This window comes from Vipera berus (genome assembly GCF_964194415.1).
Source record: "Vipera berus genome assembly, chromosome: Z".
NCBI lineage: Eukaryota > Metazoa > Chordata > Lepidosauria > Squamata > Viperidae > Vipera > Vipera berus.
The window spans coordinates 1,710,581-1,728,945 of record NC_138205.1 but is presented as its reverse complement, the minus strand read 5'-3'; the positions used below and the strand labels follow the sequence as shown (position 1 = coordinate 1,728,945).

The following is an 18,365-nucleotide window of genomic DNA, read 5'->3' as shown; positions in this document are numbered from 1 at the left end:
GGGCAGAGATGCCAGGGGGAGGGGAAGAAGTAGCTTCTCAGGACCCCCTTGGATTTTTGCAAGGGCCGCACCCTTTGCCTGGGCTGGCTCAGCATCCTGGGAAATGTAGTCCCGCCCATCTGGGGGGGGGCTGAGAAGGGGGGGCCGAGGGAGGGCCTGGGAGAGGGGGCACCGGGCAGACTTGCCCGGCTGAGACAGGACAGGGTGTGCCAGCCGCCTGGTTCATCCCCCGGCAGGCTGCTGCTTGCCGGAGGTGTGAGTGTGTCTGTGTGTCATTTGTGTGTCTGGAAGTTTGGCTCCTCCAAATCCCCCCCCCCCCCGGCAATTTTGCAAGCGGGAGGGGGCGTTCTGTTACGAGCTGGTTAAGTGAATCGTGGCAGTTATACCCTAAGCCAGCGTTTCCCAACCTTAGGAACTTGAAGATGCGTGGACTTCAACTCCCAGAATTCCCCAGCCAGCTGGGGAATTCTGGGAGTTGAAGTCCACGCATCTTCAAGTTCCTAAGGTTGGGAAACGCTGCCCTAAGCGACACGGTCGTGAAGCGGATCTGGCTTCCCCGTTGACTTTGCTCCTCCGAAGGTCGCAGAGGGGGATTGCGTGACTCCCCGCCCCCCCCTCAGGACACGGCGACCGCCACAAGTACGAGTCCGTTGCCAAGCGTCTGAATTTTGATCCCCTGACCAGGAGGATGCAGGAAAGGTCGCAAGGCTGGAAAACGGCCCGTAAGTCACGTCGTAACTCTGAACGGTCGCTGAGTGAGCCGTTGTGACTCGAGCACTACCTGTACATGGGGTCCCCTGGGTTGGACTAGAAGACCTCCCAGGCCCTTTCCAGTTCTCTCATTCTAAGATTCGGGCCTTTGGCTTGGAATCGGGGCATGTGCAGAGTTCCAGAAGACCACCGGGAGATTTAAAGGGCCCCCCCCCGGACTACTGCGTACGCTCTGCTCCTCCTCCATCGGGGCACATGGAGGGCTGCGCATGGCGCATTGCCAGCCTTATCGCTTCGGCGGCTGTTTTATCGCTCCTGGCAGCAGCTCAGCTTTTTTCGCAGACCCTCGCCCGTTCGTGAGGTTGGCAGCGGGGTGCAGTGGTTAGAGCAGGGGGGGGTGTCCCCAAACTTGACCCTTTGGTGACTGGTGGACTTCAACTCCCAGAATGCCTCAGGCAGGTACGTGGGACACCCCCGCCCCAGGACTCTGCCGCTGTCGTAAGTATGAGTCAGTGGCCAAGTGTCTGAATTTTCATCAGGTGACCAGGGAGCCATGCCAAAAGCGTCACAGGTCACTTTTTTCAGGGACTTTGAACGGTCGCTAAATGAATAGTTACAAGTCAGACACTACTTGTAAATATCAACCTCAGGTCACTTTAAGACTTGTGGACTTCAACTCCCAGAATTCCCCAGCCAGCTATTCTGGGAGTTGAAGTCCACTGGGGGAATCCTGGCAGTTGAAGCCCATTGGGGAATTCTGGGAGTTGAAGTCCACTGGGGGAATTCTGGGAGTTGAAGTCCACTGGGGGTATCCTGGGAGTTGAAGTCCACTGGGGGAATTCTGGGAGTTGAAGTCCACTGGGGGTATCCTGGGAGTTGAAGTCCACTGGGGGAATCCTGGGAGTTGAAGTCCACTGGGGGAATCCTGGGAGTTGAAGTCCACTGGGGGAATCCTGGGAGTTGAAGTCCACGGGGGGAATCCTGGGAGTTGAAGTCCACTGGGGGGGGGAATCCTGGGAGTTGAAGTCCACAGGGGGGAATCCTGGGAGTTGAAGTCCACTGGGGGGAATCCTGGGAGTTGAAGTCCACTGGGGGAATCCTGGGAGTTGAAGTCCACGGGGGGAATCCTGGGAGTTGAAGTCCACGGGGGAATTCTGGAAGTTGAAGTCCACTGGGGGAATCCTGGGAGTTGAAGTCCACGGGGGAATTCTGGAAGTTGAAGTCCACTGGGGGAATCCTGGGAGTTGAAGTCCACTGGGGGAATCCTGGGAGTTGAAGTCCACTGGGGGAATCCTGGGAGTTGAAGTCCACGGGGGGGAATCCTGGGAGTTGAAGTCCACTGGGGGGAATCCTGGGAGTTGAAGTCCACTGGGGGAATCCTGGGAGTTGAAGTCCACTGGGGGAATCCTGGGAGTTGAAGTCCACGGGGGGAATCCTGGGAGTTGAAGTCCACGGGGGGAATCCTGGGAGTTGAAGTCCACTGGGGGAATCCTGGGAGTTGAAGTCCTCTGGGAGAATCCTGGGAGTTGAAGTCCACGGGGGGAATCCTGGGAGTTGAAGTCCACTGGGAGAATCCTGGGAGTTGAAGTCCACAGGGGGAATTCTGGGAGTTGAGGTCCACAAGTCTTAAAGTGGTCGAGGTTGGACACTCCTTGTAAATGGTTTCCTGCTTGAGCAGAGGGTTGGACTAGAAGATCTCCAAGCTCCCTTCCGATTCTGGCATTCTGTAATCGGCTCTCCGGTTTGGGCCCACAACCCCACAATTGCCAACTCATCGCACCGGGGTTGTTTTCTTCTGCCGTTGGAGGAAAAAAAAATACTCAAACCGTAGTTAAAATCAGGGCGCCGTCTGCCGACATTCCCTCCCGGCTCTGGGACGCCTTCAAAGCCACTCGCCTTCCTTAAAACCGCTGGCGGGCGGCATTCCAACCGGTTGAGTTTCCTGCTGTCCTTTTTTGCTGGGTGTGCAGCTTTTTGGAACCTCAGGGCCCCCTCCCTGGCACGGACATAAAAAACAAAACAAAACTGCAACCACTAACCACCATTGTTGGTTAAAATTGCTGGGCAGAGCCTGGATTTGTCTTATTTTAAGAAAATAAGAATAAGTTTAAGGAGAGTTTGAGCCTTTGCTCTTCTCTTTTCGAGTGTTTTCTTTCCTGCTGTCCTCTTTCGCCGATGTTGACAGCTGAATCTACACCTGGCTTGTCGATACTTGTTTGTTTCTTCCCGGAAAATCTAGCTTATTCCCGGCAGAATTCACCAACGCCTGCAGGGTGAGGCTCTGCTCTTAGATGTTTTAGTCCCAACCGTGTGAAAATCCCACTGGGTGTGTGCCAGTTGACAGCAAACTCACAAGGTAACAGTGTTTCCCTGGGAGGATAAGCCAGGATCGCTTAACTGGAGTTTATGGAACAAGCCACCATTGGTTGGCTTCACACAGTGCATTAAACTGTCATTTGCGCTTAATACAGGCTGGGTGCACACACAAAGCCCCAAGCAACCCCTGGAGGTTTTTAAGAAAAGACTGGACAGTCCCTTGTCTGAGATGGTATATAGGTTCTCCTGCTTGAGCAGGGGGGCTGGACTAGAGGACCTCCAAGGTCCCTTCCAGCTTCTATTCTATTCTCGATTCTATACTAGAACTCACCGTTTCGGCGAAAATCAGAAATAAGTTGGTAAGAACTGACAAGAAAGAGGGACCCCCTTTTAAGACTTAAATCCTAATTTTTTAAAAATTATTTTTTAATTCTTACTTTTCATTTTTAATTCTTAATTTTCTTAACCTTCTATGATTTGGATTCCACACTGATCGAATGGGGCACCAAGCTCAGGGAAGGCGTGGAGGGGGTCCCCGCTTTGCGTGGGGTGCAGAAACCTGATCAGCTTTTAAAAATGGGGGTTCCCTCCCTCACCAAAGCCCTGTTCCTTTAAATGATCCGTGGCCGCTGGATGCTTCTAATCTAGGGGATTCTGGGAGTTGGAGTCCACCCGTCTTAAATCATCTTGCCTGGGCAATCCTGGCAGCTGGAACCCACCTATTAAAGCAGGCTGCCCGAGGAATTCTGGGCCTCGAAGTCCATCTTAAAGTATGGCTGCCTAGGGGATTCTGGGAATTGAAGTCCACCCATCTTGAAATATTGCTGGCTGGGGAATTCTGGGAGTTGAAGTTGTCTTCTTAAAGTATGGTTGCCTAGGGGATTCTGGGAGTTGTAGTCCATCTTAAAGCATGGTTGCCTAGGGGATTCTGGGAGTTGTCCATCTTAAAGTATGGTTGCCTAGGGGATTTTGGGAGTTGTAGTCCATCTTAAAGTATGGCTGTCTGGGGGGATTCTGGGAGTTGTAATCCTTAAAGCGGGATGGTTGGGGAATTCTGGGAATTGAAGCCCACCCGTTTTCAAGCACTCTTCTTAAAGTATGGCTGTCTTGGGGGAATTCTGGGAGTTGTAGTCCATCTTAAAGCAGGCTGGCTGGGGAATGTTGGGAATTGAGGCCCACCCATCTCGAAACTGGGCGATGTTGAGCAAAAACGAGAGAAAAGGTGGACAATGTCCAGAGGGGGGACCCCTCCCCCCCATTTTCCCAATGACCTCATCGATTCCAGGTCCAAATTAGTAACGGATAACGGGGGATCCGGTGGCAGCCGCCACCTTCCCTGCCCCCAAAACTCCCGGCCAAACAACCAGGAAGCTGCCCGCTAGGAAATGCTCTCATGCCTGCAGGTGCTTCCTCCCCTACACATCTCACACGCGTGCACACAAACACACAGACACACAATCGCAGCCTTGCACCCCACCCACCCGCCTGCTTCCCCCAGGCCCCACAGTGCAAGGGAAGCCAGGAATAGAACAATATCCCAGCAAATGGCAAGAGAAGAATTGAGGGGTGGGGTGGGGATGGGGTGGGGACGAGGCAAGCTCTAATCTTGGGGAGGGGGGGCACAGACCCCCACCCATGGTGCACAGCCAACGTTTCCTGCTCTCTGAGCAACTTCCAGGTTCCTCTTCCTGAAAGGTCTATAAATAAACCCCCTCCTCTTTGTAACCCTCTCCCCCCACCCTGTTCTTCTTGAGGCTGACCATCACCCGGTCAGTTTCCTTCCTATTTCATCCCCCCCCCCTCCACCAATGTTATAAAAGACCCCGCTGGAGCCAGCGGGCTTTGAGGCTGGTTCTCAGAAGGCTGCGGCTCAAGTAGGGACTGGGGGGGGTCCAGCTGGATTTCTGCCCCCCCCGCAGCTCACAGCCCCCCCCTCCCATACCCGCTGGCAGGGACAGACGCCCGTCATCCCTGCAGGACAGGGGTGAGTATCGGGGGCTGGGGAAGCAGCTGCAGTGGCTCAGTTGCCTGGCGGCTTGGTAGCCAACCTGGTTTGGCAGCTTAAGCCATGGTCTACCGGCGGGGTGGGGTTGGTTTGTTCCACTGGCTGGGAGAAAGCTACGGCGGCTGAAGAGCCGTGTGGGCGCAGCTCAAGGGGGGACCCAGAGAGCGGGGGTCATCAAAGAGCGATCCGAGGTAGGACTAAGGAGAAATTTCTTGACCAGAGAGAAACAATTAGCCAGGGGAACAGCTGGCCACCAGAGGCTGCGGGTGCTCCATCACTGGAGGTTTTTAAGAAGAGGCTGGACAAGCATTTGTCTGGAATGGGATAGGCCAGGGTCTCCTCCTTGAGCAGCGGGCTGGACTAGACTAGAGGACCTCTAGAGTTCCCTTCCAGCCCTCTGATATATTCTCTCTCTCTCTCTCTCTCTCTCTCTCTCTCTTTCTCTCTCTCACACACACACACACAAACACACAGACATACATATTTCTTTCTTTCTTTCTTTCTTTCTTTCTTTCTTTCTTTCTTTCTTTCTTTCTTTCTTTCTTTCTTTCTTTCTTTCTTTCTCTGTCTGGCCAGCTAGCTCGCTCTATATGTCTGTCTGTCTATCTCTATTTCCCTATCTCTATCTACATTATCTGTCTGTCTATCTATCTATCTATCTATCTATCTATCTATCTATCTATCTATCTATCTATCTATCTATCTATCTATCTATCTCTCCCTATGTCTATCTCTCTGATCAATCTATCTTATCTATCTGTCTGTCTGTCTGTCTATCTCTATTATCTCTTTCTCCATCTCTCTCTCTCTCTATTTCTCTCTATCTCTATTGCTTCTATTTACCTCTATCTATCTATCTGTATCTATCTATATCTATCTATTTCTCTCTATATCTATCTATCTATCTATCTATCTATCTATCTATCTATCTATCTATCTATCTATCTATCCATCCATCCATATCTCTCTAATCTTGAGGTTTTTAAGAAGAGACTGGAAAAGCCCCTTGTCTGAAATGGCTTGGGGTCTCCTGCTTGAGCAGGGGGTTGGACTAGATGACCTCCGAGGCCCCTTCCGACTCTGTTATCCTGCCTCCAACCAAGTTTCTCGCGCCCGTCCTTCATCAAGGCTGGGGGGAGAGAAAAAAAAATATCCCGGCTTGATCTGGGGGTCCCTGCAGACTTCAAGGTCCAACCTGGCTAGGTTGTCTGCCGGCACCCCGTTCCTGTAGCTGAGGGGGGCTTCGAAAAGACCCCTAAACATTTGGTGTGCAGATCCTTTCCCGTCTGCAACGTTGACTTTCCAAAGGATTGGAAAGCGAAATGGATTTAGGATGAAGGAAGAAGGAATTTCTTTTTTTTGGGGGGGTGTTCCAGTAAAACGGGGGGGGGTTGGGGGACCTGGCAAGTAAAGATCTGGCCTTGTGCCAGATTTCTTTGTCAACGTGCAACTGTTCTGCAGTACCCCGGAGTAACATTCCCCATCTTTAAAGCCGTATTTTTTTTTCAACCTACTGTGCTTGAAAATGGGTGGACTTCAACTCCCAGAATTCCCTAGCCAGCGTGGCCCATGGGAGTTGTAGTCCTACCTAGCCCATCTGGAGGGCATTAGATCGGGGGGATGGCCAGGTTAACCTAAGTTTGTAGGTTACCAAGGTAGTAAGTCAGCTACTGGTAGGTCTCTTGCTCAACCAGGGGGTTGGACTAGAAGACCTCCAAGGACCCTTCCAGCTCTATTCGGATTGGTTGACTTGATTGATTGACTGACGGCAGTTCTCTGTCTTAGCCACTTGAAGATGGGCGGGCCACGCTTCCCAGAATTCCCCAGCCGGCAAAGATTTACCGGAATTCGGCATGAATACGACATTTATCTCATTTTTTGGGGTTTTCAGCAAAGTGGGGGGAAAAAAGAGAGAGAGGGGAATTCTGGGAATTGAAGTCCATCCATCTTCCGGTGAACAAGGTTGCAAACCACAGTCTGAGTGTCGTAACCATTTCTCTCTTCCCGCCCCACAGGGACCATGGCTGGGCCCAGCCCCGCCAGCTACGTGCGCGAATTCACCCGCCACTCCAGCGATGTCCTGAGCAACCTGAACGAGCTGCGCAAGCGGCAGATCCTGACAGACGTCACCTTAAGGGTGGGCGGCTGCCCCTTGCAAGCCCATAAGGCTGTGCTGACCGCTTGCAGGTGAGAGTCCCCCGACAGGTGGGCGCAAGGGAGGTTGGCCTGTGTGTCCGGAGAAGGTGTGGTAGGGTCTCAGGTGAGGTTTTTAAGAAGAGACTGGACAGCCCTTGGTCTGAAACGGGGTAGGGTTTCCCGCCTGAGCAGGGGGTTCGACTAGATGACCTCCGAGGTCCCTTCCAACTTTTTATTATTATTATTATTATTATTATTATTATTATTATTATTATTATTATTATTATTATTATTAGTCTGAAATGGTGTAGGGTTTCCCGCCTGAGCAGGGGTTGGACTAGATGACCTCCGAGGTCCCTTCCAACTCTATTATTATTATTATTATTATTATTATTATTATTATTATTATTATTATTATTATTATTAGTCTGAAATGGTGTAGGGTTTCCCGCCTGAGCAGGGGTTGGACTAGATGACCTCCGAGGTACCTTCCAACTCTATTATTATTATTATTATTATTATTATTATTATTATTATTATTATTATTATTATTATTATTATTATTATTATTATTATTATAATGTTCACCGCCCTGAGTCCTTCGGGAGAAGGGCGGTATACAAATTTGATAAAATAAATAAATAAAATAAATTATTATTATTATTATTATTATTATTATTATTATTATTATTATTATTATTATTATTATTATTTAGTCTGAAATGCTGTAGGGTTTCCCGCCTGATCAGGGGTTGGACTAGATGACCTCCAAGGTCCCTTCCAACTCTGTTGTTCTTGTTGTTGTCGTCGTCAACATCATCATTATCATTATCATCATTATTATATTATCATTATGATGATCATTATCATCTTAATCATCATTATTATTATCATTATTATTATCAGTTTTAAAGTGGCTAGGGAATTCTGGGAGTTGAAGTCCACCAGTATTAGTGGTTGGGGAATTCTGGGAGTTGAAATCCACAAGCCTTAAAGTGGCTGAGGAATTCTGGGAATTAAAGTCCACCAGTTTTAAAGTGACTAAGGGATTCTGAGAGTTGAAGTATTAAAGTGGGTGAGGAATTCTTGGGATTAAAGTCCACCAGTCTTAAACTGGCTGGGGAATTCTGGGAGTTGAAGTCCACAAATTTTAAACTGGCTGGGGAATTCTGGGAGTTGAGGTCCACCAGCCTTAAAGCACTCAAGGTTGAGAAACACGGCAGGGGACTGAGGTTGTGTAGTAGGCAACTCTAGCAAGAGGAAAGGTCCCACCCCAAGCAAGGGTGAGGCCTCTGGGATTCGTAGTCCGCTCTGGACGGTCCCTATCCTGAGTCCTTCGCTGTTCCTCTGTTTTCGACAGTGGCTTTTTTTATTCCGTCTTCTTGGGCCACGGAGGCCACGAAGTCAGCGTCCTGACCCTGCCCAGCTCCATTGAGCCGGTGGGCTTCCAAGCCCTCCTGGATTTTATGTACACCTCCCGCCTCCTGCTCAGCCCAGGCACGGCGCCCGCGGTGCTGGTAGCCGCCTCCTACTTGCAGATGGAACATGTAGTCCAGAGCTGTCACCGCTTCCTCCAAGCCAGGTACGGGGAGGGGGGGGGGATTTAGAGGGAGGGGTGGGGCTCCTCTTAACACTGGGGAAGGGGAGGAAAATCAGGAATTGAACACTGGACGTTTTCAAGAAGAGACTGGACAGCCCTTTGTCCGAAATGGTGTAGACTAGAGTTTCCTGCCTGAGCAGGGGGTTGGACTAGATGACCTCCAAGGTCCCTTCCAACTTTATTATTATTATTATTGATCATCGCACAGTCAGCCAAATGTTCAGACTGGACTTGGCATTTGTGTCTACCTCTCGAGTCCTTACCAAGGACCTGGGATAGGCAGACGTGGATGATGGATGGTGTTACAGATCTCGTCGCAGGGTGGAAGCAGGTCCAGCATTGTTTTTCTTTTAAAAATGGAACAAAATGATTGAATTCTTTGCTAAAACAAAGCAAAAAAGCTTTCTCCCCCCCCCTCCGGAGAATTGCCTCGCCTTCGCCGGCTTTGAGGGATGCAGTTGTCCCCAATCTGGAGCCCTCGGGATGCGTGGGGACTACAATTCCCAGAGTTCCCAGCCAGCCTGGGATTCCCGGCGAGAGATTTTAAGCAGTTTCTCTCAATCTCGGCCACTTTAAAGTAGCCGAGATTGAGGGAAAGTGGGTTAGATCGTCATCTCTGCTTCCCACTTTGAAACGGCGAAGAAAGGGACCAAAGAAGGTGTAAAGGGAGAATTCGAATTGAGAACAAGGGGAAGATTGGGGGTCCCAGGACCCTTCCCCATTCCTTCTCGGAAGTGGGCCTCAATCCGGGGTTTCTGGCAAGAGAGTCTCTGAGCATAACTTTCCTCTCCGACTCACGGCTTTGCTCCGGTTGTGCTCGGAATCCAGGCGGTCCCCGACTTACGACCCGCTCGTTTAGCGGCCAAGGTTTCAACGGCACTGGGGAAAAACGAATGACGACTGTTTTTCCACCCTTCACAGCCGTTGCAGCCTCTCCGATCAAACTTCGGACGCTGGGCAAGCGGCTCGCATTTATGACGGTCCCGTGATCCCCTTCCAGTGCGCAAAGGGAGCCGGGTTGACTTAATGTCCTTATCGGCTGCAGTGTTTCACTTAACAATGGTGGCAAGGAAGGCCGTAAAACGGGGCAGAATTCACTTTCTCATAAATGTCTCGCTTAACAATGGAAATTTGGGGCTGAATTGTGGTCGTAAGGCGAGGATTACCTGTAGCTTTTTTGGGGGGGGATGGAGAGGATCTCTGAGCCCCCCCCAACTCTTATCTGTGTGATCCCCGCAGTTATGACCGGGTGACCTTCCTCCTCCCCACTCTGGACCCCCAGGCGCTCCGCCAAATGTGCCGGCCACTGGAAGACGACCCCGCACCGCAACGGGGCTCCATCGCACCCCACTTTTCCCGAGGAGCCACCACCGAAGGGGCCCCGCTGCCTGCATCCTTCCGCCCTGCCGAGGAGGAATCGAGTCCCGTCGGGTCGCCGGGCGCCGGGGATCTCTTCCCGGTGGGCCACCCAGCCTCGCCCGCCGAGTCGAGCAGCTGCACCCCAATTCCGGACCCCAAAGCTTGCAACTGGAAGAAGTACCGCTTCATCGTCCTCAGTTCCTTGTTGCACCAGCAGGGGGCCAGCCCCTCTGGCCAGGCGGGCCCGTCCCCCAGGTCAGAGCCCCTGACATCGTGGCGAGAGGGCCTCTGAGCACGTACAGAGGGCTTTCCCTCATTTCTGCACTTCTTGCTTGGGGCGGGGTCACGGTGGCCGCTGCCAGCTGGAGGATTCTGGGAAATGTAGTTCCCAAGCTCCTGGGCGCGGCCAGGTCGGGAGTGGGCGAGTTGTGCCGGAAGGGTAGCCCCTGTGCGTGTGCAGAGTGCCACTCCTTCCTTTTTCCCCATTCTCGGAGCCTCTTTTGCACCACCACCCCAGGTTTTGCCTCCTGGGGCTTTGCAAGAGCCAAGAAATTTGGGGGTACATCGAATTAAGGTTAAGGTGGGGGGGTCCTTGGGGGAGGACGATGGGGGTCTGGAGCAGCAGGAACGGGTCTGTTGGGGGCCCAGAGAGGCCCAATCAAAGGGTCCAGGCTGGGCTGACCCACCATCCTCTTCCCCCCTCCCAGGAGGCCTCCTGAGGACCCCCCGTGCTCCATCTGCAACCCGGCGCCCCCCTCGCTGTCTCCCCAGCCCCCCAAGGAGCTTCAAAGGGGAGCAGGCCCTGGTGAGTCGGCAACAAGGGGAAAAGTGAGTGAGAACAAGGGGCTCTCCCCCCCGGCCGCCATTTTAAATCACGGCACTGCAGGGCCCCCGCTGCGGTCATGAGCTGGAGGACGGTCGTTAGACAAACGGTCGTAAGTTGAGAACGAACTGCATTCGGGCCTGGCCACAGCCAGCCTGTAACAGAAGGAAGGGTTTGGGAGGCATGTGCAGAGGGTACGTGTCTCTGCCCCAAAAGCGGTTGGCCGCTGTCAAAAACCTTCAAGCTACCCGGAAAAAGATGAAGGGAGGTAGGTAGAAAGAGAGAGAGAGAGAGAGAGAGAGAGATGATGGATGGATGGGTAGATAGATAGAGATGGATAGATAGATGATAGAGAGATACATAGGGAGGGAGGGAGAGAGAGAGAGAGAGAGATAAAATGGGTGGAAGATGGATGGAAGGATAGATACAGTAGATGGATGATAGATAGAAAAAGAGATACATAGAGAGATAATGGATGGGTGGATGGATGGATGGATAGATAGATAGATGATAGAGAGATACATAGGTAGATAGATATAGATAGATAGATAGATAGATAGATAGATAGATAGATAGATAGATAGATAGATAGATAGATAGATAGATAGAAAGATAGAAAGATACATCAATGATGGATGGATAGATAGATGATAGATAGATAGAAAGATACAGAGATGATAGATAGATAGATAGATAGATAGATAGATAGATAGATAGATAGATAGATAGATAGATAGATAAAATGGGTGGAATATGGAAGGATAGATAGATACAGTAGATATATGGATGATAAAGAAATGCATAGGTAGACAGATGATGGATGGATAGACAGACAGACAGACAGATAGGTAGATAGATGATAGATATATAGATACATAAAATGGGTGGAAGATGGATGAATGGATAGATAGACAGATATTATATATAGAAAGAGATACATAGATGGAGAGAGAGAGAGCGCGCGCAAAGTCCATTTCTTTCCTTGCTCCCAGGCAGTGGATCCTCCAGCTGCAAGTCCTGTGATCTGCAGTACCTCCCGGAAGAAGAGGAGGAGGAAGAGGAGGGGAGCAGCCCAGCCCCGGCCCCGGGTGCCCCGGAGAAGCCCTACAAGTGCCACTTCTGCAGTTCCACTTTCCGTGGCAAGGGGAGCCTGGCCAGCCATCGGTCCTTGCATGCAGGTGGGCAGGGAGCCTCCTAAGCCAGGTGGACTTCAATTCCCAGAATTCCCCAGCCAGCAGGGCTGGCTGGGGAATTCTGGGAGTTGAAGTCCACCTATCTACGACCCATTAAAGGAACAGAGCAAAGGACCAATCGGCAGGTTGGGTGCTCCAAAACCCTCCCCGCTTCTGTCTTCCGGCCAACAGGAGAGAAGCCCTACCATTGCGGCGTCTGCGGGGCCCAGTTTAACCGGCCGGCTAACCTCAAGACGCACTTGCGCATTCACTCCGGAGAGAAACCCTACAAGTGTGAGATGTGTGGATCTTGTTTTGTGCAGGTAAGGAGATGCCAGGGGATCACACCTGATAAGTGGGCCCCTGTGGGTCAAAAAAGTCAAAATGGTGGCCACCACCATCAACCTGAGCAGGGGGTTGGACTAGAAGACCTCCAAGGTCCCTTCCAACTCAATAATAATAACAACAACAACAACAACAACAACAACAATAATAATAATAATAATAATAATAATAATAATAATAATAATAATAATAATATTAATGATTTGGGGGTGGGTTTTTTTTTCTATCTCGAGTTGTACCGACTCATGTCAGTAGTTGGCAGTCCAGAGTTCGAAACTGTATTTTTTAATTTATTTAAAAGGGCAGCTCAGGTTATCCCCGGAGGTGATTATTTGCAAGCCGAAGAGTTTGCAAAGTAACATCGTTTGCAAAAATGATCACTTAGAAACACAAGCACATGGATATGGCAGAGTTTATTTTTATTTATAAATAATATGAAATAAAGTCAGTATTGCTCCGTGGGTCAAAAAAAGTTTATTTATTTTATTTAAAAACGAAACGAAACCAAATCCAGATTGCTCCGTGGGTCAAAAGAGTTTGTTTTATTTTAAGAAGCAATAAATAAAATAAAATTAGGATTGCTCAGGGGTCTAAAAAGTATATTTACTGTATTTAAAAAAGGAAACAAGACAAAACAAAAACAGGGTTGCTCACTGGGTCGAACGAGTTTGTTTGATTTTAAGGAATAAATAAGTAAAAATAAAGAAAAGATAAAGAAAAAGAAATAAAGAAAAGAAAATCAGGATTGCGCCGGGGGTCAATAAAGCTTGTTTGATTTTAAGAAATAACAAAGTAAATAAATGAAAGTCAGGATTGCTCAGCGAAAGAGTTTATTTGATTTAAAAAGGAAAGGAAAGGAAATAATCTAAAACAAAACACAAACAGACACTGCTCGGGGGGGGGGGGTCAAAGACAAGCCCCCCTGCCCCCATGTAGCGAGCATCGTGCTTTTTTTTTCTTCCTGGGTGGGCCAACCTGTCTGCCGTGGGCTCTTCAGAGGTAGACTGCCCCTGATTGTGGAGGCTCGACGGGGAGTGACACAACAACCTATCTAACCAACTTCGCCCCGGGGTACAGATGAAACCTGTGGAGGTGTGTAGGGTGGGCTCAAACCCACCGCCCCCGCCCCCCCAAAAAGAGGGGGCTTCACTGGATGTGCCCCCCCTTCCCCTCGCAGGTGGCCCATCTCCGAGCTCACGTCTTGATCCACACGGGGGAGAAGCCCTACCCGTGTGGCACCTGCGGGACTCGATTCCGGCACCTGCAGACCCTCAAAAGCCACCTGCGCATCCACACCGGGGAGAAACCTTACCAGGTGAGTGGCGAAAGCGGGGTGACTTTTCCCCCCGGGGGGGTGGTCAGCTGCCCCATTGAGAATTTGGGGGGGGAGAGAGACAGGTCTTCTGGAAGAGCCGGTGGTGGGGGGGAATGGAACCAGGGCACGGCTGGGCATCTGGATTCTGGGTGGGGTTGAAGGGAGGGTGGGCTCTTCCAAGGGGGCGGGGCTTAAACGGAACGGTATGGAGGGGGGAGGAAGGGAGGGAGCTCCAGGTTCGAGTCTGAGGGTCTTGGGGGTCCTGGCTTGTTTCTGGCAGACGTCTCGAGGCCGGGCTAGGTGACATCATCAGGGCGTTTTGGAGCAGGGCTTCTCAACCGCGGCAAGTTGATGGGTGGACTTCAATTCCCAGAGTTCCCCAGTCCCCCTCCTCCTCCTCCTCCAATACTCTCCAGAACCCCCCCTCCCTTCTAGCCCTGATGACGTTCCCTAGTTGGGTCCTGAAACGTCTGCAGGAAAACAAGCAAGCTCAGAGAGTAACAAGGACCCCACAGTCCTCCTCCTCCTCTTCTTCTTCTTCTCCTCCTCCTCCCCCCCTCCTCCTCCTCCTCTTCCTCCTCCTCTCTGCAACCCCCCTCCCTTCTAGCCCTGATGACGTTCCCTAGTTGGGTCCTGAAACGTCTGCAAGGAAACCACCCAGCTCAGAGAGCACCAAGGACCCCGCAGTTCTTCTCTCCACCTCCTTCTCCTCCTCCTCCTCTTCTTCTTCCTCCTCTCCTCCTCTCCTCCTCTCCTCCTCCTCCTCCTCTTCTTCTACTCCTCTCCTCCTCCTCCTCCACCACCCCCTTCTCCTCCTCCTCCTAGCACTGATGACGTTCCCCAGCTGGGTCACGAAACGTCTGCCAGCAGACAACCCCAGGCCCGGAGACACCCCCCCCCCGGGAGCCCACCGGACCAGCTCCGCGTCGCTTTGCTTCCCCCCCCCCATGCCCATCCTTCGTAACCACGGCTTGCTTCCTTCTCCGCAGTGCGAGAAATGCAGCCTGCACTTCCGCCACAAGAGCCAACTGCGTCTGCACCTGCGGCAGAAACACGGCGCCGTCACCAACACCAAGATCCGCTACCAGGTGCTGGACGGCCCCTACGCCAGCGCCCGCTGAGGCCGGGAGTCCCGCTCCGTCCCGAACTACGACGGGCCCAATTCTGGGGCGGGAAAAGGATCCGACACTCCATGTTTTGCCAACGAAGAAGTTGCTCTGTGGGGGGAGGGAAAAAAAACCTCCACTTTTCAATCTTCGATTTTCAAGCACCGGCAGAGGGGACTAACGACTGCGTTTCACACTTACGACCGTTGCAAGCCTCCTTGCGGTCGCGGGATCAAAGCTAAGGTGATTTGGCAACCGGCTCGTATTTATGACGGGGGACAGGCTCTCCCGGGCCCTTCTGCGGCCTTCCGGCGAGCAAAGTCAATGAATAGAGAGATCTGGGTCCACTTAGCGACCGTAGGGCACCCCTAACTGCCAAAGCGGATTGCTCAACCGCCGCGATGAAAAAGGTCGCAAAATCGGGCACGATTTACTTAGCGACCACCGCGATTGGCTTAACCATCGTGGCAAAAAAAAAGGTGACAAAATCAGGCACGACTCACACAGCAACGGAAATTCTGGTCCCAAATTGGCATCGTAAGTCGAGGACTACCAGCAGGTGGGGAAGGAGAGGGAAGGGGTCAAAAAGTCCTCTGTTACCGTTACTCATGCCTCTTCCCACCCACCCACCCATTCAGCACCTTCCCTTCATCTTATTCTTTTCAGCTGGCACTACAATTCCCATCATCCCATTGCTGGTTGGGGGGATGATGGGAATCACACCCTTGGTGGGGGGGAGGCTGACCCAGAATTACCTCCTCACCCCTCCCACCTTCCTTACTCCCGTCTTTGGAAAATAGGGGAGGGGGCTTTGAAGGGTGCCCGATGCTGCAGGTAGAGCTAAAAACTCAGATTTATATGGAATTTGCAGTTTTTTATTCGGATTCAGGAATTTTCTCTCTGTGTGTGTGTGTGTGTGTGTGTGTGTGTGTGTTTGCAGCGAGTTTGGCTTGTTAAAAAGACCCCCTGAGCCCTTTTTTTTTTGCAAGAGATTTCTGGGGGGGGCATTTCAGGAGAAGAAGTCAGGACAGGCTCCTAGCAGTAGAGGAAAGATTGCTGGGGAAGGAAGAGGAATGGAAAGGCAGATGAAAAATGCGGGGGGGGGGGGGGGCTGAGGGAGAACTTGGTTTGCCCATCTGTCAGAAATAGGGTCTCCTCCTCCTGCTTGGGCTAGATGGGTTGGGCTAGATGACCTCGAAAGGTGCCTTCCAACTCTTTTTTTTCTACTCTATTCTATCCATTCTGAACTCTAGTCTATTCAGCAGGGGGTTGGACTACATGACCTCCAAGGTCCCTTCCAGTTCTATTCCGATTGATTGATTGATTGATTGATTGATTGAAATGGTATAGGCTGTCCTGCGTGAGCAGGGGGCTGGACTAGATGACCTCCAAGGTCCCTTCCAGGTCTATTCCAATTGATTGATTGATTGATTGAAATGGTATAGGCTCTCCTGCGTGAGCAGGGGGCTGGACTAGATGACCTCCAAGGTCCCTTCCAGGTCTATTCCGATTGATTGATTGATTGATTGATTGATTGATTGATTGAAATGGTATAGGCTCTCCTGCGTGAGCAGGGGGCTGGACTAGATGACCTCCAAGGTCCCTTCCAGGTCTATTCCAATTGATTGATTGATTGATTGATGGATTGAATAACCTGCAGTTGTCCAGGTACTCCTCGATGTACAGCCGTTCATTTAGTGACAGTTCAAAGTTGCAACAGCCGTGGAAAGAAGTGACCGGTCCTCACACTTACGACCACGGCAAGCATCCCTGCTCTCACTCAGTCAAAATTCAGACACTTGGGCAACCAGCATCCTGGGATCAAACGGGTTCCCCCCCCCCGTTTGCGTCCTTCCCATCTGGCTTGCCACAAGCAAAGACGTCGGAGGCAGCTGTGTCCACTTAACGACCAGGCGGTTCCCTTAAAAACTGAAGTGATTCGCTTAACAGCCGTGGCCAAAAATAATTTTTAAAAAAAGGTCGTAAAATCGGGCGCGACAACCCCCCCTTAACAACCCCCTTGCTTAGCCAGGGAAATTCTGCTTTCTCTCTCTCTCTCTCTCTTATGTCATAAGTCGAGGACTACCTATAGAATGGGAAATTATTGGGGGGGGGTCGGCCTCCGATTTTTTATTTTATTTTTTTGCAAAAACACCCGAGGTTGCAAGCCGACCTTTTTTAACAGGCCGGTTGACAGACTGATTCGAAGATCAGAAAAGTGAAGACACACACCCACACCCACACACTCGGCAAAAGGCTGGGTCCTTATTGACTGGGGAGGTGGGAGATGGAGATGGAGAGGCCGTTTGGAGGGGCTCACGGAGAAAGACCTCCCCCCAAATTATTCCATTTGAAAAGGCTGGATTGCACCGCCTCGGCTCGCCTTAATAAAAGCTAACCGTGCTTTGAAATGACGTCTCCGCTTTTCCTGTAGCCCTTGACTTAGGAAAATTCGGATTTTGCACATTTTGGGGACCCCCCTCCCTTCAATCCCAACGGCAAGGATGTTAGCTGTAAACGTGGGGAGGGTCCTTCCTTGAGGCCAGGGGAGCTCTGCCCCCTAAATGGATTCCAGCCAGAAAGGTAGATTCATATCTCTTTATTTATGCGTAATTAAAAAGCCCCCCCCCACACACACACCCAGATACAAGGTGAGGACCCCCTTAAAATCTAAATCACTTTATATATACAGTTATTGTATATATACTTAATATATACAGTTCAAGCATGCATGGATGCTTACAGCCCCTCGTTTAGTGACAGGCCAAAGTTACAACAGCGCTGAAAAAAAGGGATCATTTTTCACACTTAACGACTGTCAGGGCGTCTCAAAATTCAGACGCTTTGACTCCTGTTTACGACCGTTGCGGCGTCCCAGAGCGTCAGGCGATCACCTTTTGCGACCTTCGGACAAGCCAAGTCAATGGGGGCAAGGCAGGTTCTCTGGACGACCGTGTCACTCGCTTAACGACCAAAGTGATTCGCTTAATGACGGCGGCGAGGAAGGTCGTAAAACAGGGCAAAACCTACTTAACGACTGCCTCGCTTAGCAACACAAAATCTGGGCTGAATTGTGGCCCTAAGTCAAGGACTGCCTGTATCCCTGCGTGAGACGGGTCATCATTTCAAACAGTGGCTAAGACATTTTGAAATGCACTTAAAAAACGCTGGCTGGATGGGGGATTCTGGGAATTGAAGTCCACCCATCTTAAAGGATGCTGGCTGGGGAATTCTTCAAGCTGAAATCCACCCATTGTGAAACAGGCTGGCTGGGGGATTCTGGGAGTTGAGGTCTACCCCCTCTTCAACTGTGCATCTTTGAGAAACCCTTGCACCAGCAGCCAGGCTTCGTGCCCCCCCCTCCACTTGTCCCACCGAGGCCCTGTAAAGATACATATATATACATATATATACATATATATACATACATACATACATACATACATATATATATATATATATATATATATATATATA

At 50.9% G+C, this 18,365-nt stretch overlaps 1 protein-coding gene across 1 annotated transcript; it reads left to right on the top strand.

The window, feature by feature from the left end:
- Nucleotides 1–4,952: 4,952 nt before the first annotated feature.
- LOC308677859 (B-cell CLL/lymphoma 6 member B protein-like) lies at nucleotides 4,953–14,903 on the top strand (the record flags this gene model as incomplete). The annotated part of the gene is made up of 9 exons (XM_081344556.1): nucleotides 4,953–5,011; nucleotides 7,048–7,219; nucleotides 8,529–8,750; nucleotides 10,008–10,400; nucleotides 10,835–10,932; nucleotides 11,943–12,128; nucleotides 12,315–12,445; nucleotides 13,645–13,782; nucleotides 14,772–14,903. Exons 2-9 carry the CDS (start codon nucleotides 7,053–7,055, stop codon nucleotides 14,901–14,903), a joined length of 1,467 nt encoding a protein of 488 aa, XP_081200682.1. The 5' UTR covers nucleotides 4,953–5,011; nucleotides 7,048–7,052.
- Nucleotides 14,904–18,365: the final 3,462 nt, after the last annotated feature.